Below are 27,961 nucleotides of genomic sequence, written 5' to 3'. Positions count from 1 at the left end.
TCGGCCCGTCACCAGCCCCGCCCGCTCTGGCCGCAAGGGCTCCTGGGACGGCCCCCATCTTCCTTTCGCGCGTCAGGCCCCCAGCGGCGCTTCGAAACCCAGTCAGTGCCGTCGCTGTAAGTGGTCCTGTGGCGGAGCTCTGCAGGGCCTGGACCTTCAGGTGAGCAACCCTCGGTGGCTCAAGAGAGGACGGTACAAAAGGGCCTCCTTCGCGTGGGGCGCGGTGGCGCGCTCCTGCGCGGCCGTCTCACAGTGGGCGCGTCACCGCGTGCCTGCTTCCCGTCCCGGCGCGCGCCGCGTGGGCCCAGGCGGGGCGCCCTATGCGAGCGTAGGGGCGCGGGCGCACGAGCTGCCGAGCCGCCCCTTCGGGGAGGGCGGGAGCGAGGGTTCCTGCCGCGGGCCGGGGCTCAGGCGAGCAGTGGTGGCTGCTTTGAGACGGGGCTGTCCGCAACCCCGCTGCGCCGTAAAGGCTTCCTTCCTCCACAGCTTTCCCGCGTATCCGAAGGCGGGTGTTTCCCGCCCCCTGAGTGGGGTTCTGGGGAGGTTGGCGTGGGTTAGGTGTTGGAGGGTTCGTTGTATCCTGTGGGACAGACTGGGGCAGGTGTTCTGGCATCCCTCTTGGGTTTTTAAGGTCCTCATACGCTCACATCAAAGCTTCTGTGCGAAATGGGAAAGTGTGGGTATATTTCATAAGGAAAGTATTTCATGAAACGAAATTCCAAAATTGGATAGGCCAGAGAAGTCTTCTAAGGGTTACATAGTTCCCTTGCTTTATAAGGGGCTCTAGGTCATGATAATTTAGGAATGTTGATTGTGGTCGTCAAAGCAATACGTATGATTAAGCAAATTTTGTATTGGGATGTGTACCATCCAAATTCTTATTGCAAGAGCTTCCAGGGTGCATCTAGGTTATTGCATAGCAATTACAGTGTTTAAAGCTATATCTCTTAAGTGTAGTTAATGATAGTTCTTCAGTAGAGTCAATGGTAGACACCCATGATGAAATCTTAAAAATATACTTCTGTACAAAGTGGATGGATGACTGGCTAAATAGAGCACCAGAAGCTAGCAATTTGATGTCAGAAGACTTGTTTTGTGATCTCTAGCAAACCAACCTCACAACCTTCGTTGTTTCCTGCATTGTTAATGTCAGGGGTGTGAAATAGGAAACTGGCTGCAAGATTGACTAGTATGTTAGTGTATTAGTAGGTATACACCCATTTAACGTTATTTTAGTGTCCATGCCCTCACAAATTATCATTTTCATATGTTCTTTAACAGGCAGCAACTAATCTAACCCTGACTGTAGTAAGTGAATTTTTTTTCACCTAAAGTTATGATACTTAATCTTTGCTGAGAAGTTTTTGGCACGTAAGCTGTGATTAATTTTGAAAGAAATGTGACCCACACCAAAATATATAGGACTGAGGTCCAAAGTAATATACTGATACATAGTGTTCTGCTTAAAGCTGGAAATGTTTGGTGAGTAGTTGGAGTTTTTCCCCCAAAACTTTTCTTGACCCCAAAAAATGAAGATAACCACTTGCTTGTTATAGAAGATGGAACAGTGATTTACTGAAAATTGTGTGGATTATTGATAGCTTTTCAACTTTACATCACTTGTTCCAAAGTTTTCTTTTGTTGACATTTGAGAATTGAGTAATCAAACCTGTGAAATTAAAAATTGCTGATATTTAAGAAAACAATGCGATAGTGATCATTTCAAAACATTTTTTTTCTGGTATTGAGTTTTATATAAAAAAAAATAACTTCTTTATGCTAATTTGGGAAAATTTACAGATAGCCACAATGGCCGAAAATGGCGATAATGAAAAAATGGCTGCTCTTGAGGCCAAAATCTGTCATCAAATTGAGGTATGATTCTTGTGCTATTAAACTGCAAAAACAAGCCCTTTGAAAGGAAATTTAGGGTCTCAAAACGAATACAGAAGGAACATTTAATGTCATACTGTCCTATTTGGCTTGCCTTTGATTCTTGGAATTAGATTAACATGTAAGAGTAAGTAGTTTTCTGTACCTAAGCACTACAAACATTTCAAAAGATAACACTGTAAACTAGTGCTACTTTTTTTTTTTTTTTTGCTTTAGTTTCCTAGTCTATAAATTGGGGATAATAGTACACTCTTCTTAAGGTGTTTGTGAGGATTACCTTCGTTTAGTAAAATGTAAACATTTAGTGGAGTGCCTGGCACATAAGAATTCTTTGTAAAGTACCTTCTCTGTTAAATAACACTTTCTATTCTTAAAGGTCCTACTAGTTTTTTTCTGCCCAGTTAGTTCTCCGCTATTGTAACTTCTAACATAATACCTGTTTTCAAAGTCCTTTTAGCATTTTTTTGAACGTAGGTATTTAAGTTGAAGCTTTACAGTGTCAATAATGGCTCCATGAGAAATTATAGCATAATTTAAGTCATTTGTATTCTGAGAAACTTAAGATCATATTGTTTGGTGTCTTTTAAGTTGTGCTTCTCTGCCATTTCAAATTTCCTATTTTACAACTTTCTTTAGTGTTTTCCTTACGATTTTAAGAAAAATTACAGATGATTTATTTTGTGTTTAATATTTAGAACAATATAAAGCTGTATATAGAAAAAGTTAATGGCTCTTCAACAACCTGCCGCCTCTCAAATCCCACCCTCCTGAGGTAATCAAGGGCTAAAAGCCAGATGAATACCCTTTCACACTTTGGTTGGTTGGTGCTCTCACCAACATACTTTCCCCCACCGAACATGGAATGCATTTTGGGGGGAGTAAAATTTATGTCAAAAATTAACCCAATCCCCTATTTGATATGTAGTATATTTTCAATTTTTTAGTTGTGATTGTGCTGTGATGAATATTTTTATATATAAATCTTAGTAAACATGTTTACTGATTTAAGGTAAAATTCCTAGGAGAAGTACTGGCTCAAGGATTATGCATAATTTTTTTTAAGTTTTGTCACTTATTGCCAGTATACATTCCTACCTGTATGACCATTACTACGTTCAGGCCAATACTAGGTATTCTTGTTTTTAGAATTGGGCCAATTTGTTAGGTGAAAAATGCTATTTCAGTTGTTTTAAATTGCATGTGATTAATAATGTAGTTGAACTTTTTAAATGTTTGTAGTACATTTCTATTTTTAATGTCTCTTTTTCTGTTAGCCAAAATGAATGTTTCTTTCTTCAGAATCAGAATATTATGCAATGCTCTGAAATATGTTATAATTATCCTGCAGTATTATTTTTGGTTATTTAAATTTGCCTTAAGTTATAAGACTTATTAACAAACTTACATGTTATTTACTTTTTATGCTACTTTTGGCATATCAGGTAGTCACACTTGGCTATTTTCATGTGTAGTTTTTTTATACTGAGAATACCTTTCTACTTAAAATAGATAAATGCTTATTTTTTAACTTTTAAAAATTAGTGATTAACCAGTTTATTCCAATTCCTTTTGTTTAATAATCTATTCTTTCTACACTGATTTGAAATGAGACTTTTCATATGCTAAATCCTTAAATATATTTTTATATCTAGGGCTTTCTAATCTATTGACCTATCTATCAATTATATTTTCAGTAATCCAATTTTTAGTTTGCCCTTTTTCTTAATTTGTTATAAATATTTTGCATTTTAGTGTATGTAGGAGAGTGTTTTTTGCCTCCTATGACGTTATTTTTAATAGATTAGAACTTAGTGATGCAATGGTAAGAAAAGAAACTCCAGGATCAGAGTCAATATTATACAATGCTCTGAAATAAATTGTAATTATCTTGCAGTATTATTTTGGTGATTTCAATTTACCTCGGGACAAATTTTTAAAGGAACAGATTAAACTGGATGAAGGCTGGGTACCTCTGGAGATAATGATAAAATTCAATAGGTAAAAACCTTTTTAAAAATCATCTTTAGATTTTTTATTAACAAGTTCTACTATTAAGTGTTATAATTCTTTTATGTATATTCAGGTTAAACCGTCTAACAACAGACTTTAATGTAATAGTAGAAGCACTGAGTAAATCAAAGGCAGAACTCATGGAAATAAGTGAAGATAAAACTAAAATCCGAAGATCTCCAACCAAACCCCTCCCTGAAGTGACTGATGAGTATAAAAATGATGTAAAAAACAGATCTGTTTATATTGTAAGTTGGTCTTTAATGCATTTAATTGTATTTTAAATTTATTTAGAAAGAATATATAGTGGGGTGTATTAAGAATAAGGGCTCAGGAATCATAGTTTCACCATGTAGTGTAATGTCCTTGGGCAATGTTCTTAACCTTTCTAAGCCTTACCTTCATAAATGGGGATATTATTTTTTACCTTGTAGAACTATTGAGAGAATTAAATGAAAAAAAATTCCATCCACTATTATACAAAATCTTTGGCATATTTTAAGCACCTAGTGCATATCAACTGTTCTTATTTATAAGTAGCTAAACTTAATAGCAATTCTTTTTAGCATATTTAAGTATATATTTTTTTATTCTGGAAAATACCAGAAATTCAAAAGTAGACTGAATAGATAATGTACCATTACCCAACGTGGACGGTTATTAACATATGATTAATCTTGGTTTATCTCTGCCCCAACTGGATTATTTTGAAGTGAATCCCAGATCAGTAAGTCACTTTTGTTGAACTAGACAACAATGGCTCTTAACCCGAGCTGTTAGACATTTAAGAGACGCAGAGCTTGGCTTCAGAACAAAATGAATCAATTTCTAGTGAATGGTTTGTTTTTTTTCTGAGAAGTCATTTGTGTATTTCTCCCTACTACTCACAGAAAGGCTTCCCAACTGATGCAACCCTTGATGACATAAAAGAGTGGTTAGAAGATAAAGGTCAAGTACTAAATATTCAGATGAGAAGAACATTGCACAAAGCATTTAAGGTATGGTTGGGTAATGTTACAGACTTTTTGTAGTTGAAAATATATGGGACATAACTTTCAAAAATTTGTCTTCCCGTTTAAATAGGGATCAATATTTGCTGTGTTTGATAGCATTGACTCTGCTAAGAAGTTCGTTGAGACCTCTGGCCAGAAGTACAAAGACACGGACCTGCTAATACTTTTCAAGTAAGTCTTTTTGCTGATGTTTCTTCTGGCTATCATTTAGTTCTATGGAAGAGGCACTGGGCTAAGATGCATGGGATAGATAGCATCCCCTGTAAGGCCAGTATTTTTAGTATCCTTAGGTATCCTTTGAGAAATGCTAGAAATTTGCTCAGTGTGAATTACTAGTCCTTTGAGACTATAGGAAAGTGTTTATTAGTACCTTTTCACTGTTAGCAGTTAATAAAGTAGGCTAAGTTTTAGTACTTAACAGACTGATACTAAAATTTGGGCTTTTGGTGTGGTTAGAGAAGAAATCATTGTACAGTTTTTCTCTTCATATTTCTTGGTCATATTTCATATTCTTGGTATATATACATGTTAACTTTTTATACCATACAAGATTATTTAAGAGAGTTGGACTATATTCTTTAATACGCCTGTGTGTGTCCACAAATTAGGATGAACGAGAACATTTTCATAATAAAGTTAGTTATATGGTCATAGTCTCCTACTTTTTTATTATACAATCTTTTAAATGCTATGTATTAAACCTGATGGACTTGGAGATGCACTGTGATGAATCATCAGTGTTAGAGCCTCAAAAAGTATTTTTTAACATGTGATTTTCATAATTCTTAATTGGTCTGAGGGATTTTAGATTTTTCTTCTGTGAAATACTAAAAAATTATGAAACATCACTTCTGGTTTATTTGTATTTTTTCTGTACATGAATGATAAATGAAAACCAACATGAGATTGTTGTGGATATGAGGTTTCTTTTGGGGGTCATGAAAATATTCTGAAATTAGTAGTGGTTAGATAGTAGTAACTGGATCTTAGTACTGATTCAGAGGTGATTCTGAATATATTAAAAAACATTTGAATTGTACACTTTAAACAGGTGAATTTTATGGTATGTGAATTATCTTTCAGTGAAGCTGTTATTAAAAAATAAGTAACTGCCTTGGCATCTTTTTAATTTTTAGATAGAAAATATTCCTTCCTGTACTTTGTCTTAAATCATTTAGAGTAACTTTAGCCTCTATGTTGTGTCCTTTAGGGAAGATTACTTCGCGAAAAAAAATGAAGAAAGGAAGCAAAATAAAGTGGAAGCTAAATTACGAGCTAAACAGTAAGTATGTTGAGCTAATCATAACATTTTAATTCCTTAAAGCTTTGACAAGGGGGTAGAGTTAAGTGGTTCCAGGAAGTGGAGCTCAGGTGCACTGAAATGAGTAGCAGTAGGCTCTTCTTTTGCTAGTGAAATATTGAGGTCATAAGCTGCCTTGATAACCCTGGGGCCACTCTGTTGCATTCTAGCATCAGACCATCAGGAAACCTAAGGATTGGCTTTGGTTACTAATTAGTTTAGTGATCATGATCAAAGTTAACTTTATCAGGATTTAATTTTTTTCACAGTGAATGGAAACATTCTAATTACATTTTTATTTGTAGAGAGCAGGAAGAAAAACAAAAGTTAGCAGAAAATGCTGAAATGGTGAGTATTAATGGTATCTAAGAAATCTTGTAATCCATAATTATGAGACTGAACATTAAAGAATATATGGAAAAAATTCTGTAGTTGTCACTACACTGAAGTTATAGCCAAATAATATTGGCTAAAATTACTACTTAGTAGTACAGACATAACTAATATCACACAACAAATACTACTTGGAGATATTAGGTGAGTTAAAATCAGAAGCCACTGTAAAACAAAGGACGACAAAGGGAAGTGCACCATTAACCTACTTCAAAACAGCATTTTAATTTCTAGCTTTTTCCTTGTGTAGGTATAGAGTGGTATAAGCCATTTCTGACTGGTGGTTGCATTAAGAAACTTTTTTATTACTTTGTATATTTTTGTAGAAATCTTTAGAAGAAAAGATTGGCTGCTTGCTGAAGTTTTCAGGTGACTTAGATGATCAGACCTGTAGAGAAGATTTGCACATCCTTTTCTCAAATCATGGTGAAATAAAATGGATAGACTTTGTCAGAGGAGCAAAAGAGGTTTGGAAACATTCATATGCTTTTTAGCAATCAGCTTAAAAATCCATAGAAACTTACCTTTTAGAAGATAAAATTAATAGAAAAGCAATTTTTTATTAATGTGTTTGTGAATAGTTTCTACTTGATCATTTACTTTCCATTTTGTTACTATCACTGGATGTGATGTCTCATATTTTCTGAATTTTGCTGTGAATAACTGTTAAGACTTGAAGTTTTACAGTAAGTTCCTGATGTTCAGTAAAATTCATTGAAACTGGTAATGGTGTGCAAGGTTTGCAGTGTAGGAAAAATAGTTTGTGTGAAGAAATTAACTGTGGTACTAAATAGGATGTGGCTTTCATCTGTCTTTGCTGTAGGGAATAATTCTATTTAAAGAAAGAGCTAAGGAAGCACTGGATAAAGCCAAAGATGCAAATAATGGTAACTTACAATTAAGAAACAAAGAAGTGACATGGGAAGTACTAGAAGGAGATGTGGAAAAAGAAGCATTGAAAAAAATCATTGAAGATCAACAAGAATCCCTAAGCAAATGGAAGTCAAAAGGTCCTTAGTTCTGATTTTTCTTTGACAGTTGTTATTTTAATTCATTTGCTTGAGTAAAAAATTTAATGTGAAGAAAAAAATTTAATGTGTTGAAAGACATTGACAAGAGATTTAAAACATTTCTTTACTGATTTCTGCATTATGTCTCCACAGGTCGCAGATTTAAAGGAAAAGGAAAGGGAAATAAAACTGCCCAGACTGGGTCTGCTAAAGGAAAAGTACAGTTTCAGGGCAAGAAAACTAAATTTGATAGTGATGAAGAACATGATGAAAATCGTGCATCAGGTAAGTTTTTTTTTTTAATTTTTTAAATTTTATTTTGGTATCACTAATATACATAAGCTCCCTACCACATACCCCATTACAGTCATTGTTCATCAGCATAGTAAGACGCTATAGAGTCACTACTTGTCTTTACTGCTCGGGTAAGCTTTTTACTCCTTTAGTACTTTCATAAGAAATTATTTGTGGGACAGAATGGCAAGTGGTTTTTCAACTTCTGTATAAGTGACGTTTTGGATTGTGATACTGGGTATTCTGTTTGACAAGTGGGAAACAGATGTGTGGAAGGTAAGATTAGAGAACAAGTCTGTACAAAAGGAAAATACTTTTCTCATTGGTGTAGGAAGTTACTGCAAATCTTTTTAAACAATTATTTTTCAGGCTCAGTATGAAAATAGAGTAATACAGTAAACTTAACAGAAGTTAATTCTCTTGTTGCATAGGACTGGTAAAAAGAGCAAGAGAAGAAACAGACAAAGAAGAACCTGCATCAAAACAACAGAAAACAGAAAATGGTGCTGGAGATCAGTAGTTGAGTAGACATTTTTTTTACTCATCTTAATTAGGTTTTAAGCTGCTTTTGTCTTAGGAGGCTTTTAAAAAGAAAACCGAATTAGGTCCACATCAATGTCCACCTGCAAGAAAGGAAAGTTTTTTGTTGTTTTTTTGTTAATCCAAATGAAGATTTCTTTTTTTAATGTATAGTTGTTTTGTGTTATTGCAGATAATTCAAATATCAAAGGATTCTTCCGCTACATTGCCTTTGTAATATGAGAATGTATTAGTACAAACCAATAAAACATACATAAAAAGAGCAAAATCTTAGTTTTTCTTTTTGTGCCCAAAGCACTTAAGAATTTATCCTAAACGAGCACTGGCTATTGATTATTGCAAAGTTTTTCAGTACTAAATGTAAATAAGCCAAAATCAAGAGACTTAACTGATTTCTTCTTATGAAACTTGTATGATGCTGGCAGGTCGTATCGCAGCTCTAGAAAAACAAAAGCCATCAAAGGATAAAAATTACATTTTCAAACATTTACCACACTTGACTCAAAAAAAACCCCGCAAGTATTAAATGCTGGTAAGCTCAATATTTTAGTCCTGTCACCTTGACTTACACAAGGGCTGACTTCATATATATCCCCATGACTTATATATTAGTTGTGGAAATTTGAGGTCATGAGGAAGTTAGAAGGGTGATGAGGACAAAAAAAGTATATCCTTTGAAAATGATAGTACCTCCCTAATTTTAATTTGCTAATAATCTATAGTTTAGCAATCTCCTAACAATGCTTATTTGAAAAACTTACCTGGATTTTAGTAATGGTAGTAATGTAGTTATATTAGTTATTTCCCTACTAAACTCTCAAGTAAAAACCAATTTACTTTTCAATTGATGGCAGTAGTCTAGCTATTCTAAACTTACTACTGATCAGTTGATGGCAGTTGGCACGGGCCATGCTACTCATGCTGTTTGACAAGGTCCAGGCACCAGGAGGAATCCTGAAAGTCAGGAAACCTCACAGCTGGCCCCTTGTTAGTCCCTGTATTTGTTTTTGCAGTTATGATGCTGATAATTGGATTCATGTATGGGAAAATTGTCATGACAAATACTTTGACTAACAATCTAACCCTAATCTGACCCAAAGCTATGATCAAAATAATAGTGCTGGGAACGAAAGCAGTGCTCTGGGACTTGCCATCCCACGCATGCTGCCATGAGCAATTACATTACAACCTAAAATATTCACAGAATTAGATATGGCCTGTTCCCCCTTTTGCAATAACACAAACATGACTAATGAAGACTTCTTTACTGGATTGGCTAAGAAAGAATTACGGGAACTTGGGCCACTGAAAATCCCATTTTTATTAGAAAGTTACATGAAACAGCAAAGTGAAACTAAAAGATCCAATAATCTCCACGGTCAGGGGCCTCCCCATGTTGTTTATAAAATAAGGGGACGCCTCTGGTATCCTCCCAGGGGAAAGAAGTCTATGGGCAAAATAGACAGATGGACATTTACAGATATCCCTTACACAGGAATTTATGATGAAAACATAAAATACTGTTACATCAATGGCAAAGTAGCACACTATATGAGAGGATGAAAAGAGCTAGAAAACCATACTGCCTATGGACATGAGAGGAAAGATGCAAGGAGTTAAAAATGTGAAATGAGAGGCGGAGCCAAGATGGCGGCGTGAGTAGAGCAGTGGAAATCTCCTCCCAAAAACACATAGAGCTATGAAAATATAACAAAGAAAAATCTTCCTAAAATAGAGACCACAGGACACAGGACAACATCCAGACCACATCCACACCTGCAAGAACCCAGCGCCTTGCGAAGGGGGTAAGATACAAGCCCCGGCCCGGCGGGACCCGAGCACCCCTCCCCCCGGCTCCGGGCGGGTGGAAAGAAACCGGAGTGGTTTGTTTTTTTTTTTTGGCGAGTGCTTTTTGGAAGCCTTAAAGGGACGGGCCCCCGTTGCTAGGGAGGCAGGGTGGCGGAACCGGTGAGCAGGTGCCTGGGACCAGCGCCTGAGGACAAAGAATATCCCACGTTTCTCCCTGCGGGACCGGCAGGCGGGTGCCTGAGACCAGCGCCTGAGGACGGAGGAAATCGCGCGTTTTTCCCCTTTCTTTTTCTCTTCTTGGCGAGCCCTTTTTGGAAGCCTTAAATGGACAGAGACCCAGGTGCTAGGGAGGCAGGGTGGCGGGACCGGCGCCTGAGGACAAAGAATATCCCACGTTTTTCCCTGTGGGACCGGTGGGTGGGTGCCTCAGACCGGCACTTGAGGACAGAGGAAATCGCGCGTTTTCCCCCTGTTTTTTTACTCTTTTCTGCAAGTGCTTTTTGGAAGCCTAAAAGGGACAGGGACCCCAATGCTAGGGAGGCGGGGCAGCGGGACTGGTGAGCGGGTGCCTGGGACCGGCACCTGAGGACAAAGAATATCCCGTGTTTTTCCCTGTGGGACCGGTGGGTGGGTGCCTGAGACCGGCACCTGAGGACGGAGGAAATCGCGCGTTTTTCCCCTTTTTTTCTCTCTTTTTGGCGAGTGCTTTTTGGAAGCCTTGAAGGGACAGGGACCCCGGTGCTAGGGAGGCAGGGCGGCGGGACTGGTGAGCGGGTGCCTGGGACCAGCACCTGAGGACAAAGAATATCGAGCGTTCCTTCCCTGCGGGACCGGTGGGTGGGTGCTTTTTGGAAGCCTTGAAAGGACAGGGACCCTGGTGCTAGGGAGACAGGGCAGCAGGACCAGTGAGCGGGTGCCTGAGACAGGCACTTGAGGATAAAAAAAAAAAAAAATCGCGTGTTTTTTCCTTTTTTTTTTTTCTTTCTCTTCTCTCTCTCATTGTTCCTCTTGTTGTTTTGGTTTGGAGAGTGCTTTTTGGAACTCTTAAAGGGGCAGGACAGGTCACTTAAACCAGAGGCAGGGAATCTGGGGATCTCTGGGCACTCTAACCCCCTGGGCAGCAGGGAGCACAGAGGCCCCTTACGGAGATAAATAGCCTCCTGGCCGCTCCCCCTCCAACGGGGCTCCACCATTTTGGAGGAACAGCCCCAGCCAGGCCAAGCCCACAGCAACAGCGGAGATAAACCCCAAAGTAACTGGGCAGGAAGCAGAAGCCCTGTCTGCACACAGCTGCCCAGCATAAGCCACTAGACGTCGCTATTCTCCCAGGAAAAGGCTACAAACCAACAAGAAGGGAAGCTCTTCCAGCGGTCACTTGTACCAGCTCTGCACACTATCTCTATCACCATGAAAAGGCAAAACTACAGGCAGACAAAGATCACAGAGACAACACCTGAGAAGGAGACAGACCTAACTAGTCCTCCTGAAAAAGAATTCAAAATAAAAATCATGAACATGCTGACAGAGATGCAGAGAAAAATGCAAGAGCAATGGGGTGAGATGCAGAGAAAAATGCAAGAGCAGTGGGATGAAGTCCGGAAGGAGATCACAGATGTCAGGAAAGAGATCACAGAAGTGAAACAATCCCTGGAAGGATTTACAAGCAGAATGGATAAGATGCAAGAGGCCATTGAAGGAATAGAAGCCAGAGAACAGGAACGTATAGAAGCTGACATAGAGAGAGATAAAAGGATCTCCAGGAATGAAACAACACTAAGAGAACTATGTGACCAAGCCAGAAGGAATAATACTTGTATTATAGGGATACCAGAAGAAGAAGAAAGAGGAAAAGGGATAGAAAGTCTCTTTGAAGAAATAATTGCTGAAAACTTCCCCAAACTGGGGGAGGAAATAATCGAACAGACCATGGAATTACACAGAACCCCCAACAGAGAGGATCCAAGGAGGACAACACCAAGACACATAGTAATTAATATGGCAAGGATCAAGGACAAGGAAAGAGTTTTAAAGGCAGCTAGAGAGAAAAAGGTCACCTATAAAGAAAAACCCATCAGGCTAACATCAGACTTCTCAACAGAAACCCTACAGCCAGAAGAGAATGGCATGATATACTTAATGCAATGAAACAGAAGGGCCTTGAACCAAGGATACTGTATCCAGCACGACTATCATTTAAATATGATGGCGGGATTAAACAATTCCCGGACAAGCAAAAGCTGAGGGAATTTGCTTCCCACAAACCACCTCTACAGGGCATCCCACAGGGACTGCTCTAGATGGGAGCACCCCTAAAAAGAGCATAGAACAAAACACACAACATATGAAGAATGGAGGAGGAGGAATAAGAAGGGAGAGAAGAAAAGAATCTCCAGACAGTGTATATAACAGCTCAATAAGCGAGCTAAGTTAGGCAGTAAGATACTAAAGAAGCTAACCTTGAACCTTTGGTAACCACGAATCTAAAGCCTGCAATGGCAATAAGTACATATCTATCAATAGTCACCCTAAATGTAAATGGACTTAATGCACCAATCAAAAGACACAGAGTAATAGAATGGATAAAAAAGCAAGACCCATCTATATGCTGCTTACAAGAAATTCACCTCAAACCCAAAGACAAGCACAGACTAAAAGTCAAGGGATGGAAAAACATATTTCAGGCAAACAACAGTGAGAAGAAAGCAGGGGTTGCAGTACTAATATCAGACAAAATAGACTTCAAAACAAAGAAAGTAACAAGAGATAAAGAAGGCCACTACATAATGATAAAGGGCTCAGTCCAACAAGAGGATATAACCATTCTAAATATATATGCACCCAATACAGGAGCACCAGCATATGTGAAGCAAATACTAACAGAACTAAAGAGGAAAATAGACTGCAATGCATTCATTTTAGGAGACTTCAACACACCACTCACCCCAAAGGATAGATCCACTGGGCAGAAAATAAGTAAAGACACACAGGCACTGAACAACACACTAGAACAGATGGACCTAATAGACATCTATAGAACTCTACATCCAAAAGCAACAGGATATACATTCTTCTCAAGTGCACATGGAACATTCTCCAGAATAGACCACATACTAGCTCACAAAAAGAGCCTCAGTAAATTCCAAAATATTGAAATTCTACCAACCAATTTTTCAGACCACAAAGGTATAAAAGTAGAAATAAATTCTACAAAGAAAACAAAAAGGCTCACAAACACATGGAGGCTTAACAACATGCTACTAAATAATCAATGGATCAATGAACAAATCAAAATAGAGATCAAGGAATATATAGAAACAAATGACAACAACACTAAGCCCCAACTTCTGTGGGATGCAGCGAAAGCAGTCTTAAGAGGAAAGTATATAGCAATCCAGGCACACTTGAAGAAGGAAGAACAATCCCAAATGAATAGTCTAACATCACAATTATTAAAACTGGAAAAAGAACAAATGAGGCCTAAAGTCAGCAGAAGGAGGGACATAATAAAGATCAGAGAAGAAATAAACAAAATTGAGAAGAATAAAACAATAGCAAAAATCAACAAAACCAAGAGCTGGTTCTTTGAGAAAATAAACAAAATAGATAAGCCTCTAGCCCAACTTATTAAGAGAAAAAGAGAGTCAACACAAATCAACATGATCAGAAATGAGAATGGAAAAATCACGACAGACTCCACAGAAATACAAAGAATTATTAAAGACTACTATGAAAACCTATATGACAACAAGCTGGAAAACCTAGAAGAAATGGACAACTTCCTAGAAAAATACAACCTCCCAAGACTGACCAAGGAAGAAACACAAAAGTTAAACAAACCAATTACAAGCAAAGAAATTGAAACAGTAATCAAAAAACTACCCAAGAACAAAACCCCGGGGCCGGACGGATTTACCTCGGAATTTTATCAGACACACAGAGAAGACATAATACCCATTCTCCTTAAAGTGTTCCACAAAATAAAAGAAGAGGGAATACTCCCAAACTCATTCTATGAGGCCAACATCACCCTAATACCAAAACCAGGCAAAGACCCCACCAAAAAAGAAAATTACAGACCAATATCCCTGATGAATGTAGATGCAAAAATACTCAATAAAATATTAGCAAACAGAATTCAACAGTATATCAAAAGGATCATACACCATGACCAAGTGGGGTTCATCCCAGGGATGCAAGGATGGTACAACATTAGAAAATCCATCAACATCATCCACCACATCAACAAAAAGAAAGACAAAAGCCACATGATCATCTCCTTAGATGCTGAAAAAGCATTTGACAAAATTCAACATCCATTCATGATAAAAACTCTCAGCAAAATGGGAATAGAGGGCAAGTACCTCAACATAGTAAAGGCCATATATTATAAACCCACAGCCAGCATTATTCTGAACAGCGAGAAGCTGAAAGCATTTCCACTGAGATCGGGAACCAGACAGGGATGCCCACTCTCCCCACTGTTATTTAACATAGTACTGGAGGTCCTAGCCACGGCAATCAGACAAAGCAAAGAAATACAAGGAATCCAGATTGGTAAAGAAGAAGTTAAACTGTCACTATTTGCAGATGATATGATACTGTACATAAAAAACCCTAAAGACTCCACTCCAAAACTACTAGAACTGATATCGGAATACAGCAAAGTTGCAGGATACAAAATTAACACACAGAAATCTGTAGCTTTCCTATACACTAACAACGAATCAATAGAAAGAGAAATCAGGAAAACAATTCCATTCACCATTGCATCAAAAAGAATAAAATACCTAGGAATAAACCTAACCAAAGAAGTGAAAGACTTATACTCTGAAAACTACAAGTCACTCTTAAGAGAAATTAAAGGGGACACTAATAAATGGAAACTCATCCCATGCTCATGGCTAGGAAGAATTAATATCGTCAAAACGGCCATCCTGCCCAAAGCAATATACAGATTTGATGCAATCCCTCTCAAATTACCAGCAACATTCTTCAATGAATTGGAACAAATAATTCAAAAATTCATATGGAAACATCAAAGACCCCGAATAGCCAAAGGAATCCTGAAAAAGAAGAATAAAGTAGGGGGGATCTCACTCCCCAACTTCAAGCTCTACTACAAAGCCATAGTAATCAAGACAATTTGGTACTGGCACAAGAACAGAGCCACAGACCAGTGGAACAGATTAGAGACCCCAGAAATTAACCCAAACATATATGGTCAATTAATATTTGATAAAGGAGCCATGGACATACAATAGCAAAATGACAGTCTCTTCAACAGATGGTGCTGGCAAAACTGGACAGCTACATGTAGGAGAATGAAACTGGACCATTGTCTAACCCCATATACAAAGGTAAACTCAAAATGGATCAAAGACCTGAATGTAAGTCATGAAACCATTAAACTCTTGGAAAAAAACATAGGCAAAAACCTCTTAGACATAAACATGAGTGATCTCTTCTTGAACATATCTCCCCGGACAAGGAAAACAACAGCAAAAATGAGCAAGTGGGACTACATTAAGCTGAAAAGCTTCTGTACAGCGAAAGACACCATGAATAGAACAAAAAGGAACCCTACATTATGGGAGAATATATTTGAAAATGACAGATCCGATAAAGGCTTGACGTCCAGAATATATAAAGAGCTCACACGCCTCAACAAACAAAAAACAAATAACCCAATTAAAAAATGGGCAGAGGAACTGAACAGACAGTTCTCTAAAAAAGAAATACAGATGGCCAAGAGACATATGAAAAGATGCTCCACATCGCTAATTATCAGAGAAATGCAAATTAAAACTACAATGAGGTATCACCTCACACCAGTAAGGATAGCTGCCATCCAAAAGACAAACAACAACAAATGTTGGCGAGGCTGTGGAGAAAGGGGAACCCTCCTACACTGCTGGTGGGAATGTAAATTAGTTCAACCATTTTGGAAAGCAGTATGGAGGTTCCTCAAAATGCTCAAAATAAACTTACCATTTGACCCAGGAATTCCACTCCTAGGAATTTACCCTAAGAACGCAGCAATCAAGTTTGAGAAAGACAGATGCACTCCTATGTTTATCGCAGCACTATTTACAATAGCCAAGAATTGGAAGCAACCTAAATGTCCATCGGTAGATGAATGGATAAAGAAAATGTGGTACATATACACAATGGAATACTACTTAGCCATAAGAAGTGGAAAAATCCAACCATTTGCAGCAACATGGATGGAGCTGGAGAGTATTATGCTCAGTGAAATAAGCCATGCAGAGAAAGAGAAATACCAAATGATTTCACTCATCTCAGGAGTATAGGAACAAAGGAAAAATTGAAGGAACAAAACAGCAGCGGAATTACAGAACCCAAAAATGGACTAACAGGTACCAATGGGAAAAGAACTGGGGAGGATGGGTGGGCAGGGAATGATGGGGGGGGGAGGAAGAATGGGAGTATTAAGATTAGCATGCATGGGGTGGATGGAGAAAGGGGAGGGTGGGCTGCACAACACAGAGAGGACAAGTAGTGACTCTACAACATTTTGCTAAGCTGATGGACAGTAACCATAATGTGGTTGTTAGGGGGGACCTGATATAGGGGAGAGCATAGTAAACATAGTATTCTTCATGTAACTGTGGATTAAAAATTAAAAAAAAAAAAGAAAGAAAGAAAGAAAAGGGGGATTACTCCTTGATAGGGTAAAACTATTGGTAAATCAAAGATCAACGCATGCTTTAAATATCCTTAATGTTGATCACTTAAAGGGTGTCAGATGATCAGCTATGGAGGTACTCTTTTCTGATAATATTCCTTTCTCTTAATTAAAAAAAAAAAAAAAAAAAAAGCAGTTACTGTGTGCTGACCTCCAATGAGTTCTGCACAGTGGTATAGAGGGCATATCAAAGTGTGGGCAAAGGGTCTGTTTGTTTCTACGCAGAAGATCAAGGCCTAGCTTGGATACCCAGAAAATGAACTAAGATACGATATGAGGAGGAGCTTCCGGCATCAGCACTCTCTGGAGGACTTGTGCCGGGGGATGATCATCAAAAAGCCTCCACAGGGATCCGGACGATGCTGCGGTTGTGGCTGCATCCAGCCCACCGTCTCCTGGACTTGCCATAAGAATGAGGAGGGAGATGTCTAGGCTGGCATGTGCATACAGTGAGACAACAAATTTGACCGGATCTGTACTGTTGGAACTCAACCAGGAGTTGGGAGGGGTGCAAGTTGTAGCACTCCAAAATCTCATGACTATAGACTATCTATGGTTAAAAGAACATATGGGATGTGAACAGATCCCAGAAATGGGCTGCTTTAATTTGTCTGATGGTTCAAGTACAGTTGGACAATATCCATCATATCATAGATAAATTTTCACAAATGCCTAGGGTGCCTAAATGGTTTTCTTGGCTTCACTGGAGATGGATGGTAATTATAGATTTGCTTTGTTTATGTCACCGTATTCCTATTATGTTAATATGTGTGTGCAAATTAGTTAGTAGTTTAAAACCTATACATACTTAAGGTACTGTACAAGAAGATATGTCAAAGATATAATCAATCCTCCCATGTTTCCTTCATATGCTACATCTATAGCTTTTCTTCTTCCTTCCTAATTACAACCCTTAAATAGAATTCGTGCCTCATATCGAATTTACCGAGTATCATAATTCCTCCAGGTGGTAAAGATACCTCGAGAGAAGTGCTGGGCATAGAAGCCACAGGGCATAAATCTGCAAAGAAGTAAAAAGCTAACCTTTTCAAACAATATGGCTTCTCTCTCACTTACAAACTTTACATTTCCCTGTATGGCCCCGGAAGATGACTGGTTAGCCAGAGACGGGTAAGATTCCTCAAGGGAGGAACAACCTAAGACAGGCACAGTCGCAGTGGGGATCAACAGAGGTGAGGCTCAGAACCTCACCCCCCCTGCTTTGAGAGAAATCTTCTGCATCCGTGGATGTCTTGCTGCCCTTGTCTAGCCTGGATTAATACTTAGTCCATAGGCACACACCTGATCATCTGATCATCTACATTTGCCTTCTTACAGCACTAAACTATGTTTTCTACCTTTATCTTTCATCTACCTACCACTTCAGCATTTTATTAAAAATAAAAATAATAATAATAATAGGAGAAATGTGGGATCAACATATAAATCAAGTACAAAAATCAAACGAATATTCATATTTGACCTGATTGTTTATAGGTCATATTGCATGATCAAAACCGAAAGTCTCTGTGATGACTGCCCTTGTACTGTTCACCATGTAAGAATTTATTCACTATGTAAGAATTCGTTCACCATGTAAGAACTTGTTCGTTATGCTTCAGAAGATTGGAGACTAACGAGAATTAGGCTTGAGATGGATTAATGATTGTACATTGAGTGTTGACCCCCCTATACTGAATTTTATTGTTGTTAACAACCATTTGATCAATAAATATGAGAGATGCTCTCTCAAAAAAAAAAAATGTGAAATGATTATTATGACAGAATAAAATGTTTATACTGTATACGGAAATTAGATCCAGATTGTGAGGGCCCATACCTTAAAATAGGATGGGGATGGATAACTTGGGTGTAAACCCAAGTGGCAGACAATGAGTATAAGATGGTATTAGCTTAGAAAAGAATCTTATAACCTGAGTATCTTATAACTAGATTCTAAATATGAACTATATAAATAAACTTTATATATAACCTCATATGCTTAAAAGCAAAAGACATTATAAACCACATGCTGTCACGCCATTTTTCTGTCTAGCACCTAGCACGTAACCTACATCTCTGGCCAAAAAGGTTAGGGGAAACAAGTCTAATAGGCTCCCAAGGGATGGCTGTGCTGATGGTCTGAGGACATTATTTGGAAGTAGCAAGGTTCTGGCTTTGTATGCTACAGGAACTGTTCTAAGATGCTCCATGTTGCATATTACAATACCTTACACTGGGTAAGGAATGACAATACTGAATATAAATAGGAAGAGTGATAGACCTTTTTCACACTACATTACTTATGAATAGTAATGTATCTGTTTATATGGTAAACATCACAGTGGTAATACGTAGTTGGTTATGTAAAAAACATTTCCCCTTACCAAGCCTCTTACTTGAGGCTTTTCAGAATTATTTGGATTATACTTAGCTATTAACATGCTTTTCCCATTTTGACGTTTGTGAATATTATCAATTTACTAATAAAAGGATCAAATATTATTTACTTAGAGTGTGGATGATTATATTGTATCTTCCACTTAAAAAAAGTTTCATGTTACTTGACTCTAGAGACAATTAGAAAATTGAGTAGAAAGACAATTATAATTTGGTAGTGTATTTTCCATGAATAGATTTCAAGCTGAGGTCTGACCAACTCTGAGCCCAAGTTCTTGTCACTGTGATGCTATACAGGGTTCTCTTAGCCTGTAGTGACCACATACTTGGGTACTATTAGAAATTTTCAGTGGAATGCATAAATTGGGACCATCTAGGCAAACACTGGTACCCTGCCTTCATTCCATTTCCAACCCATTCCCAGCAAGCACATTTGCCACACTGGAAAACGTGTTCTATAGTATCTCCTCAGCACTTGTATAAATATTCTAGCTGCACTAGTGCATGTTTGCCTTATAGTTCTGTTTTGTAAGAAACTTATAAATTGTCTTACCTGCAATAATATTTATCTTTATTTTCCACTCTGCAGCTTTCTTTCGAATATGCTGAATATAAATAACATGTTAATGTGAGCTGATCTTTAAATACTTTTTGAAAACTGCTTTCTACTAATACTTGATAGTAAGTTTTAAAGCTCTGAATATTTCCTTAGAATTTAGACTCTTAAAAAATTTTCAATTGTATGGAGAGTATATTGGAAATAAACCAAGCCATTTATATATTTTTAACAATCTGAACCAAATTACAATTAAAGAAATAGTTATTTTTTCAGAAACCCATCCAATATGCACAATGTATTCATATGGTTTTATAGCATTTATTTCATCAATATATACAGCTATCCTGGCAACCATTTTGTTAAATGAGGAAATAGTAGCATAGTAGTATCTACCTAGTATTTAATGAGCATTTGATTAAAAGTTTTAAGCAAATACTTCACTAAGTGCATTTTTAGAACAGAATAATAGTATCTTTCATCAGACTATTAAAGAATGTGAACAGTAGTTTGAACTGTGCCAGCACAGATAGTAGTACTAAGTTAGCTATTTCAAAACTACTTCATAAAATTTTTGGTTCTCAATTTGTTATAAAAAATTGTTTCATGAATTTCAAAAAATCTATATACAACACTCCAACATTAATAGAAATGGAAACAAATTCCCACAATCCTTTAAATAAGTTATGTGCATAATTTTCTAGAAATACTATAGTAGAGACATCAATATTTGGTATCAAAACTTTTGTTCACGTTGGTAGTGTTCATAATAGTATTTAACTGGCATTAAATTGACTGATAAAACTAACTTTCCCTAAATTTTAGTTTCAAATATTTCCATTATAAACAAACTGACAATGTTTGTGCTTGTAGTTTTTTTCTTGAATTTAAATAGTCCCAACTCTAGGCTTGCTTTTCCTCTGAGGAAACTGAAATCTAGAATTTCTGTATAAGGATACAGCCTTTAGCGCAAACAATACAAGTTAATGGAAGCTTGATCCTTGGTAAGTTTGGGAGAAACATGGTATTTCTTTGCTGTCTTAGCCCTAAGGTTAATGAAAGAGATTTTACATGTTAGATTATACAGTGGAATATATTTGGTTGTGACAGAAATGTCAAAGAATTAATGGGCTAAGTTTGGGATAAACACTGAAACAACAGTGCCTGGCTTACCTACTTACTACAAGCCAAAAGCTAAATATTCACAATGTCTAAAGGAAGATATGGCAACAGCTTTGAAAGTTAACAGTTTATTAACAGCTGCCAGGATACACATATTTCACGTAAGTACTTCTAGCAAAAAATTATTCTATGTCAAATATAACTATATTACAAATAGATGGCCAAGCACTTTTAAAAGACAAGGGATCTGGGGTAATCTTCAGTGAATTATTACTGTAGTAATAAGCATTTTCACAAGTTTAGAGCAGATATATCTCTACAAAAGGATAAAATAAGGACTTAATATTAGAAGTTCATTCCTCATCATACCTCCTTCACAGTATGCACAATACACACACACATTATTTCATCATTGGTTCAATGGAAATACTTTTGTACTAAGTAAAAATGCACTTAATGAAATATTTGCTTAAAATTTTTAATAAAATGCCGATAACGCTGCCTCCTAATAGTGGAACATGGCAATACCAAACAACCAAGATGGGAGTTCTCTGGTAACATGGCGACAAGAATTCATTTAAATTAGACTTGCTGCTTGCTTCTATTTTTACTTGGTCTGCTGTATATGAGTAACATAAAATTTGTGTTATGCCAAGCTGCACAGAGAATTCACAGCAGCAGGCCTGACTGCTTTTTCTTAGGGAGTCCTACGTAGAAGGTTGGCCCTTAGTTGGCTGGAATATGGAAACTTAGACTTTCAGAGAATTTTTGTTCTCCATCCCCTTAATTGATAATAGTGGCTCACTGTGCTTAACCTTTTATGCTGAATACCTGTTTTGCTACTGGGAGTCTGGAATTAGGGATTTGCCAGGCAGAGGAGTACCTATGTGATCAGACCTCAATAAAAAGCCTGGGCACTGAGTCTTTGTGAGCTTCCCTGGTTGACATTCACATGCTTTGTCACAAAAAGTTGCTGCTGAGGAATTAAGTGAGAACTCTGAAAGCCTGCACCTGGTTGCCCCTGTACTTTGCCATTTTTGCTCTGTATCTTTTAGCAGTAAATAATGAGTATGACTGTATGCGATAGTGTGTGATTTCCTTGTGAATCATCAAACCTGAGGGGTCTTGGGAACCTCCTCAACACAAGCTTCTACATGTACCATTACTCATGTTAGCAGTGTATATATTTGTAGCCACGTAATTATGTATTTTAAAGGGTAATCAGACTATTGCATATGCAGAACTTATTTTTTCCAACCTGATTCCAGTACAGTGTATTTACAGTTTTTTCCTACAAAACTACTTCAAAATCTATACATGTATGATTTAAAGTATACATGTATGATTTAAAGTAACAGCTAACATAGCAGTTACATATGCAAGACACTTCTAAGTGTCTTTGCAAATATTGGCTGATTTAATCCTTACAACAACCTTGCAAGGTATAAGGTACTTTCAGTTCTTTATAAGAGTGTAGGTAAATACAGTATAGGGGATGAAATTGAACTCAAGTACTTTGACCAAGATAACAATTGGGAAGCAGCAGAGTCCAGATCTGAACCTAGGCTGTCTGGCTCTACAGTTTATGTTCTTGATCACTATATTATATAGACACTAAAAAAAATGCACCACTCTCACCCCCAATTTTCTGGAAATACATCTTATACATCCCCATGTATTACATGACTGGCAAGAGAATAATGGAAGGAGGTAGGTTCTGAACTCAGATCAGTTTGACTCCAGGTTCACTGGTCTTAAAAATCAGGGCTTAACTGCCTTCCTTATGCACACCAAACCACACACAGGGACACTGGGACTACAGGCATCAATCAGGATTTACCCAGGAAAACCAGGACATACTATAACCCTGGGTATACCATATTTCTCTACTGATTTATAATCTTGTTCCCATTAACAGTTTCTGCCAGAACAAATTTTTGACAAAAGAAGTTATATAGAGGCTGGGAAAAAGCTGATTACAAATGCTAGGTAGTTAAAGGGAAAATTCAGTTTCTAAGTACCAGATGTTAAAAAATGTCAGAAGAAATAGATACCCTAGTATTTAGTATTCACAGCAAATCCTTAAAACAGTCATAAATTCAAAACAAATGACACAGAAAATGATTTGAACTTACTTCTCTTGTTGAGGATTTGTGTAAAGAATATACTGCTGTTCTTGCTATTTCCAGAGCAGTCTTCAGAAATGCCATATCTGTCCCTGTCAAGAGTAGAAAAAGCTCCTGTTTACATTATATACCTGTTATCAGAACAGAAAATCAAATGAATACTAGGTATTTTAAAACATTTTTTTCTAAATTCCAAAATAGCCACTTCAAATTCTTTCTGCAATGAGAGGGTACAAATAAATAAAATATCTAAATACTTTTTTTTAAGATTGATAGAATAAAACCAGAATGATACTATCTTGGTGTTAAGTAAGGTTAAAGTAAAAATTTCAATATTAAATTCCAAATTAACAACTTCGAAAGAAGGGAGAAGGGAATAGAGTAGCAATCAGAATCAAGTGGGGTCTGGAGTGATGACTTTTTAAACTGCATTCTTTTCCTCCTCTTACTAACTTCCTATGCTCCTTGCCCATAGCATGCACAAAATAAGTGGTCACAGTAAGTCACTGACAGACATATGTTGAAACCTTTGAGTGTGTTAAGGTATTAAAAGGTTCTGAAAGCTTAATATCCTTTATAAGACTCATAATCATATACAGGGTTAGGTAAATCATTCTTTAAAACATGTAGTATAAGTAATAATAAAAAGACTTTATTAGTATAAATTTGTGAAAAAGACTTAAAAATTCAATTCCATAGCCATGCATTAACAAACTGAAATTATAATAACTATACAGGTAAGAGGTTGGTTTATTTAGTAAACACTGATAAAATCACTTGACCCAATGACGAGACAGTGGTTTTTAAAACGTACTTTTCTACAAATACACCAGTATACCTGATTCTTATTACCAACCTTTATTTTTGGTCCCAAAGGGAGGATTCATAATTACTGTATCAAATGACTTGGACATTCTGTTAGACAATGAGCACACATCACATTGAACCATGTCAACATTTGTTAACTCAAACTCTTCCACATTCCTGTTAAATATTTCCAGTGCATCTTCATCTATGTCAAATCCAACACATAACCTATAAATACAAAACACGAAGAATGACTACTTACAGCTCCCAAGTCAGAATAATAACAAAACCAAAAACATACTTTTTAACTCAACTGGCAAAGTAAGGGTGAGTGTTACCTTTCAACAGCATGATTTCCCATCCCGGCAGGTGTGTTAGGGAGTGTTACTCAGATGTGTCACCATTTTGTTTTTTAGTTTGTTTTGCTGTTCTACCCATTCAAAATATACAGTATCAGATTCTTACTCATCTCATACTGTAGAGTCCCATAACTATAATTCAGTTGATTCTATTTATGCTTACCAAGGCCACCCATACCCAAGTAGTACACACTGGGTCACTTACCCTGCTCCTAGCATTGCAGTTCCAATGCTAAGCACTCCACAACCACATCCTAGATCTGCAACCACTTTATTTTCAATATCATCATATGTGTTATGGATTGTATATAGCATACATGCTGAAAGATCAAAGAACATTTTGGGGAATACATAAGCAAGGTGATGACCAAAATCAAATTTGTACAAACGATTCTTCTAAAACAATATCTTGTATTGCATTATTCAGTTCTCCCCCAAATGGTGTTGCAGATTATTAAAAACACATAAGGTAACTTGGTATGCGGTATTGAGACAGGGACCATGGATGTAGTCAGAGTAGGGTGAGGGCCTCCGGAGGGGGCAGGGTGGGATATTTGCAGTCTGAGCAATGTAACTACATGCAAGGAAACCCCCCTACTAAAACTCTAGGTTAAACATTGAGCTCTAGAATCATTCTTCAGTGACATCAGTTAATGTTCCCCAGATAAAGGAGAGTAGCACATGTTTTATTATGCTAATCATTTGTAACCATGTGTAAGGTTCACTTTAGCATATTAAAAGACCCAGGCCTATGTGCTGTCTTTCCTCCTTCAGATCTGACGAGGTAATTTTGCAAACTGAGCAACTTACTTAGCATGCAGACCCAGCTGTAGACGACATGGTAAAAGGCAGGAAGAATTCCATTTTAAAGATAAGATTGCATTTTAACACCCAGGAAGTTCAAGAGGCAGGATTCTTTTAGCAAATAGACAATACCTCAGCCCACCTTGGGGGCTGGGCAGGCAGCCTTTTGATGTGCTCCCAGACCAAGGTGCCGGTGTCCCAGAGAGAAATCAAGGCAGGAAATTTCTTACGTTAAGTTAATTTTTAATATTCAGGGTCCACTTAACAAGTCCACACCCCTAAACTCTTTTTCACATTCTCGAAAAATCCTCAACTGCCTATAAAACCCCATAGACAACGCACCACTACGAACTCTCTTGTCCCCTCCTGGCGTGAGCCGGGAGCTCTGTCCTTTCATTTTATCTCTAAATAACAGCCTGTACCTTGCTCTCCTACCTTGACTGTTTGTGAAGCTCATTCTTCGGCTTCGTGAACAAGAACCCCGGCATCAGTAAGAGGACCCACAAAGGATGATAACATACCAAAGCTTTCCAAAAAGTAGTCTCTGCTGACAATGTCAGGAATGACAAAACTTTTAAGTAAAATGAGAAAAATAAGGTAAAAATGTTTTTTCTTCAGCTTGTTCAAAATCTTGCCATTCATATATATCAGTTCTTTCTTTGATACTGACATTTTTATGAAAGGATGGTAAGAGTAAAGGTTTAAAAAATATCTTTCCTTGTCAAAATAAAAACTTGGCAACCCTGTGTCAGTTTTCAAAATAGTTTTGAAATTTTTACCAATCTGTGAAACCTGTAAGTCTGGGAGAATCACTTGTAAATATAGAACAAGAATTAACATTAAAATGGCACAGAACTTTTTGCAACAAGTTTGTCACCAGAACACAAATGCCGTAAATTCAAGCTAGAATGGGAAAGGAAAAGACCTACATCCACAATACAGCCTTTAGACACATATATTCATGGTCTACAGACACAATATATTCAAAATCTAATGAGACCTAATAAGAGAACTACTGAGGAACAGAGCAGAAGTTGCTGAGATTGGAAAGGGACCTTTCAAACATACAGAGTTCTGGGATACACTGAAGGTGAGGTATAAGTAGAGATACCCGTTGGTATCTCCCTATGGATATCTGAACCTAGCAAAGACTACTTGCCAAAAATGACCCCCAGGATCCAAAGATTTTATCAAAACACAATTACCCAGGGACATCTCAGGCTGACTCTGTTGTCCTGAGTATCGCTACAGGTGTGACTTTGAAGCTGGTATCTCAAAGAATTAGCACCCCCATGCATGTTACATACACACTGGGTGCAGAACTGATTTAAAAAAACATACAGTATGTTGGTGTTAAACGCAGGTATGCATGTATTTTCCTTGACTTTCATTGGTAGTTCAGAAACAAAACTACTTTGGAACTGCAACGGAATTCCTTCTTGCAGGGTTCCCAACAAATTAATTTCCCTAAGAGTCCCCAGTGACTTTGGCAATAGGTTTTATCAATGTAAATGGGTTTTCCAGTGTTCTCTCCTGTAACTCTTAGTATCAATCTTTTGCGTCAAGCAACACTGCTGATTCTCAGATCATTTGTTAAAACTGAAATGCATCCTCATCTTTATCTATAGTACTTATTGTCGATTTGTTAAACTCAAGTCTTCCTGCTACCAACTCTAGCACTCATTTATAAGGCAGTGTATATAGCACAGGAATCTTTGCACTGGCAATTCATTGAAATAGGAAAATAATTCTTGTTTGGCAAATATTTTCTAATCTCCTAACTTGTTAGTATCAGAACTCTCCGAGGCACTGGTAATTGTGTTAACAAGACCTGGAAATTCTTTGCCCTCAAGGAGTTTATAGCGTAACGAAAGAAACAAAACACAATAAAAAGATGTCTGACAGTGTTAAGGAATATGCAGAAAACCAAACAGGAAAACGAAGTGTGTGTGGATGGTGTCTCCAGCTTCGGAGTCAAGGAAGTCCTCTCTAGCGTAATACGGAATTTCCTCTAGACGTTCTTTGTGCCCAGATAACTGTTCTATTTGTCATTGTGGAGTGGATGGACAGGACTAACCCGGCAAGCACGGCCGCGGTAACCAGCCGCCCTACCTGCAATGTGCGGCCTCGTCGGATACTGTTCTAGAAATAGCTTGGGCCTCCCGAATCCATCCACTTGTTGCAGGCGACTCTCCAGTTCCTTAAGCTTTAATTTCTTCATCTTTTTTAAAAAGTGCGAGCTCGAATGGCTTCATAGCCCTGAATCTGCTGAGAAACCTATTCGACCCAAGTTTCCTCCACCCCCGCCGCGGGTCCCTTTTCCAGCGACGCCCGGTCGAGCCTGGAATGCCAGGCTCGGAGAGCGCACGCCGCTCCCGCTCTCCTCCCGGTGCCGGCGCCGGCGCCGGGGACGAGCGTGGGCTCCGGCAGCCTCTGGCCCGCCTCCAGGGTGTCCGGCGCCGAGCTCGAGGTCCGCAGAAGCCGGTTGCACCTACGGCCTCGGGAACTGCAGGGAACCCGGAACTAGAGTGCACACTGCAGAGGCTGCCGGAGCCGGAAGCGCCGCCGCGCACGCGCGTGGCACCCACCGCACCGCCGCCTGGCGCCGGGCTGCAACAGGGTCCTGCGCACGGGTTCCGCTAGCGACCCAGGACCTTCCTTCACCTCCACGGGGCAAGATCTGCACCGCCGTACAGCCTGCCCTTCTCGCAGGCGCCGGGCGGCCCCCGCTGCCTTTCGCCCTTTAGCTTTTCCTTGAGTACCTGCAGGCCTTTAAAGGATGGGGAAGAGAGCGTTGAAAGTCACGGTCACATTGTTTT

The 27,961-nt window shown here is 38.2% G+C and overlaps 2 protein-coding genes across 6 annotated transcripts; one reads left to right on the top strand and one right to left on the bottom strand.

Annotated features, from left to right (window-relative positions):
* The first annotated feature begins 3 nt into the window (after window positions 1-3).
* SSB (small RNA binding exonuclease protection factor La) lies at window positions 4-8,721 on the top strand. 3 transcript variants are annotated; one of them, XM_017658614.3, is made up of 13 exons: window positions 42-160; window positions 1,282-1,308; window positions 1,801-1,875; window positions 3,788-3,891; window positions 3,977-4,151; window positions 4,794-4,901; window positions 4,987-5,087; window positions 6,127-6,198; window positions 6,522-6,564; window positions 6,936-7,076; window positions 7,433-7,619; window positions 7,773-7,904; window positions 8,345-8,721. In XM_017658614.3, the coding sequence occupies exons 3-13, from the start codon at window positions 1,810-1,812 to the stop codon at window positions 8,431-8,433; spliced, it is 1,218 nt and encodes a 405-aa protein (XP_017514103.1). In that variant the 5' UTR covers window positions 42-160; window positions 1,282-1,308; window positions 1,801-1,809; the 3' UTR covers window positions 8,434-8,721. The 3 variants fall into 3 exon arrangements, with proteins under 3 accessions (XP_017514102.1, XP_017514103.1, XP_036850931.1); XM_036995036.2 differs by lacking the exon at window positions 1,282-1,308 and adding an exon at window positions 2,589-2,665 and having other exon boundaries at window positions 118-160; XM_017658613.3 differs by lacking the exon at window positions 1,282-1,308 and having other exon boundaries at window positions 4-160.
* Window positions 6,492-27,961, bottom strand: METTL5 (methyltransferase 5, N6-adenosine). Of its 3 annotated transcripts, XM_073218715.1 has the most exons (8): window positions 27,255-27,961; window positions 24,544-24,658; window positions 24,029-24,207; window positions 23,182-23,264; window positions 19,922-19,973; window positions 17,915-17,989; window positions 8,843-8,892; window positions 6,492-8,536 (listed from the first exon to the last, which is right to left on the bottom strand). In XM_073218715.1, exons 1-8 carry the CDS (start codon window positions 27,361-27,363, stop codon window positions 8,498-8,500), a joined length of 702 nt encoding a protein of 233 aa, XP_073074816.1. In that variant the 5' UTR covers window positions 27,364-27,961; the 3' UTR covers window positions 6,492-8,497. The 3 variants fall into 3 exon arrangements, with proteins under 3 accessions (XP_073074816.1, XP_036850933.1, XP_073074817.1); XM_036995038.2 differs by lacking the exon at window positions 17,915-17,989 and having other exon boundaries at window positions 27,255-27,905; XM_073218716.1 differs by lacking the exons at window positions 17,915-17,989; window positions 19,922-19,973 and having other exon boundaries at window positions 27,255-27,900.

This window comes from Manis javanica, chromosome 12 (assembly GCF_040802235.1).
Source record: "Manis javanica isolate MJ-LG chromosome 12, MJ_LKY, whole genome shotgun sequence".
NCBI lineage: Eukaryota > Metazoa > Chordata > Mammalia > Pholidota > Manidae > Manis > Manis javanica.
The sequence above is the reverse complement of the archived record's forward strand: the minus strand, read 5'-3'. Positions and strand labels throughout refer to the sequence as shown.

Coding starts and splice junctions, on each gene's coding strand:
- SSB (XM_017658613.3), top strand. CDS start 1,810: ATGGCCGAAAATGGCGATAATGAAAAAATGGCTGCTCTTGAGGCCAAA. Junction 7,620..7,772: donor AAGCAAATGGAAGTCAAAAG/GTCCTTAGTTCT, acceptor ATGTCTCCACAG/GTCGCAGATTTAAAGGAAAA. Junction 7,905..8,344: donor TGATGAAAATCGTGCATCAG/GTAAGTTTTTTT, acceptor CTTGTTGCATAG/GACTGGTAAAAAGAGCAAGA.
- METTL5 (XM_073218715.1), bottom strand. CDS start 27,363: ATGAAGAAATTAAAGCTTAAGGAACTGGAGAGTCGCCTGCAACAAGTG. Junction 19,974..23,181: donor ACAAATCCTCAACAAGAGAA/GTAAGTTCAAAT, acceptor ATTTATATTCAG/CATATTCGAAAGAAAGCTGC. Junction 8,893..17,914: donor TGGAGGAATTATGATACTCG/GTAAATTCGATA, acceptor TTGTTTTTCTAG/AGCTGCGATACGACCTGCCA.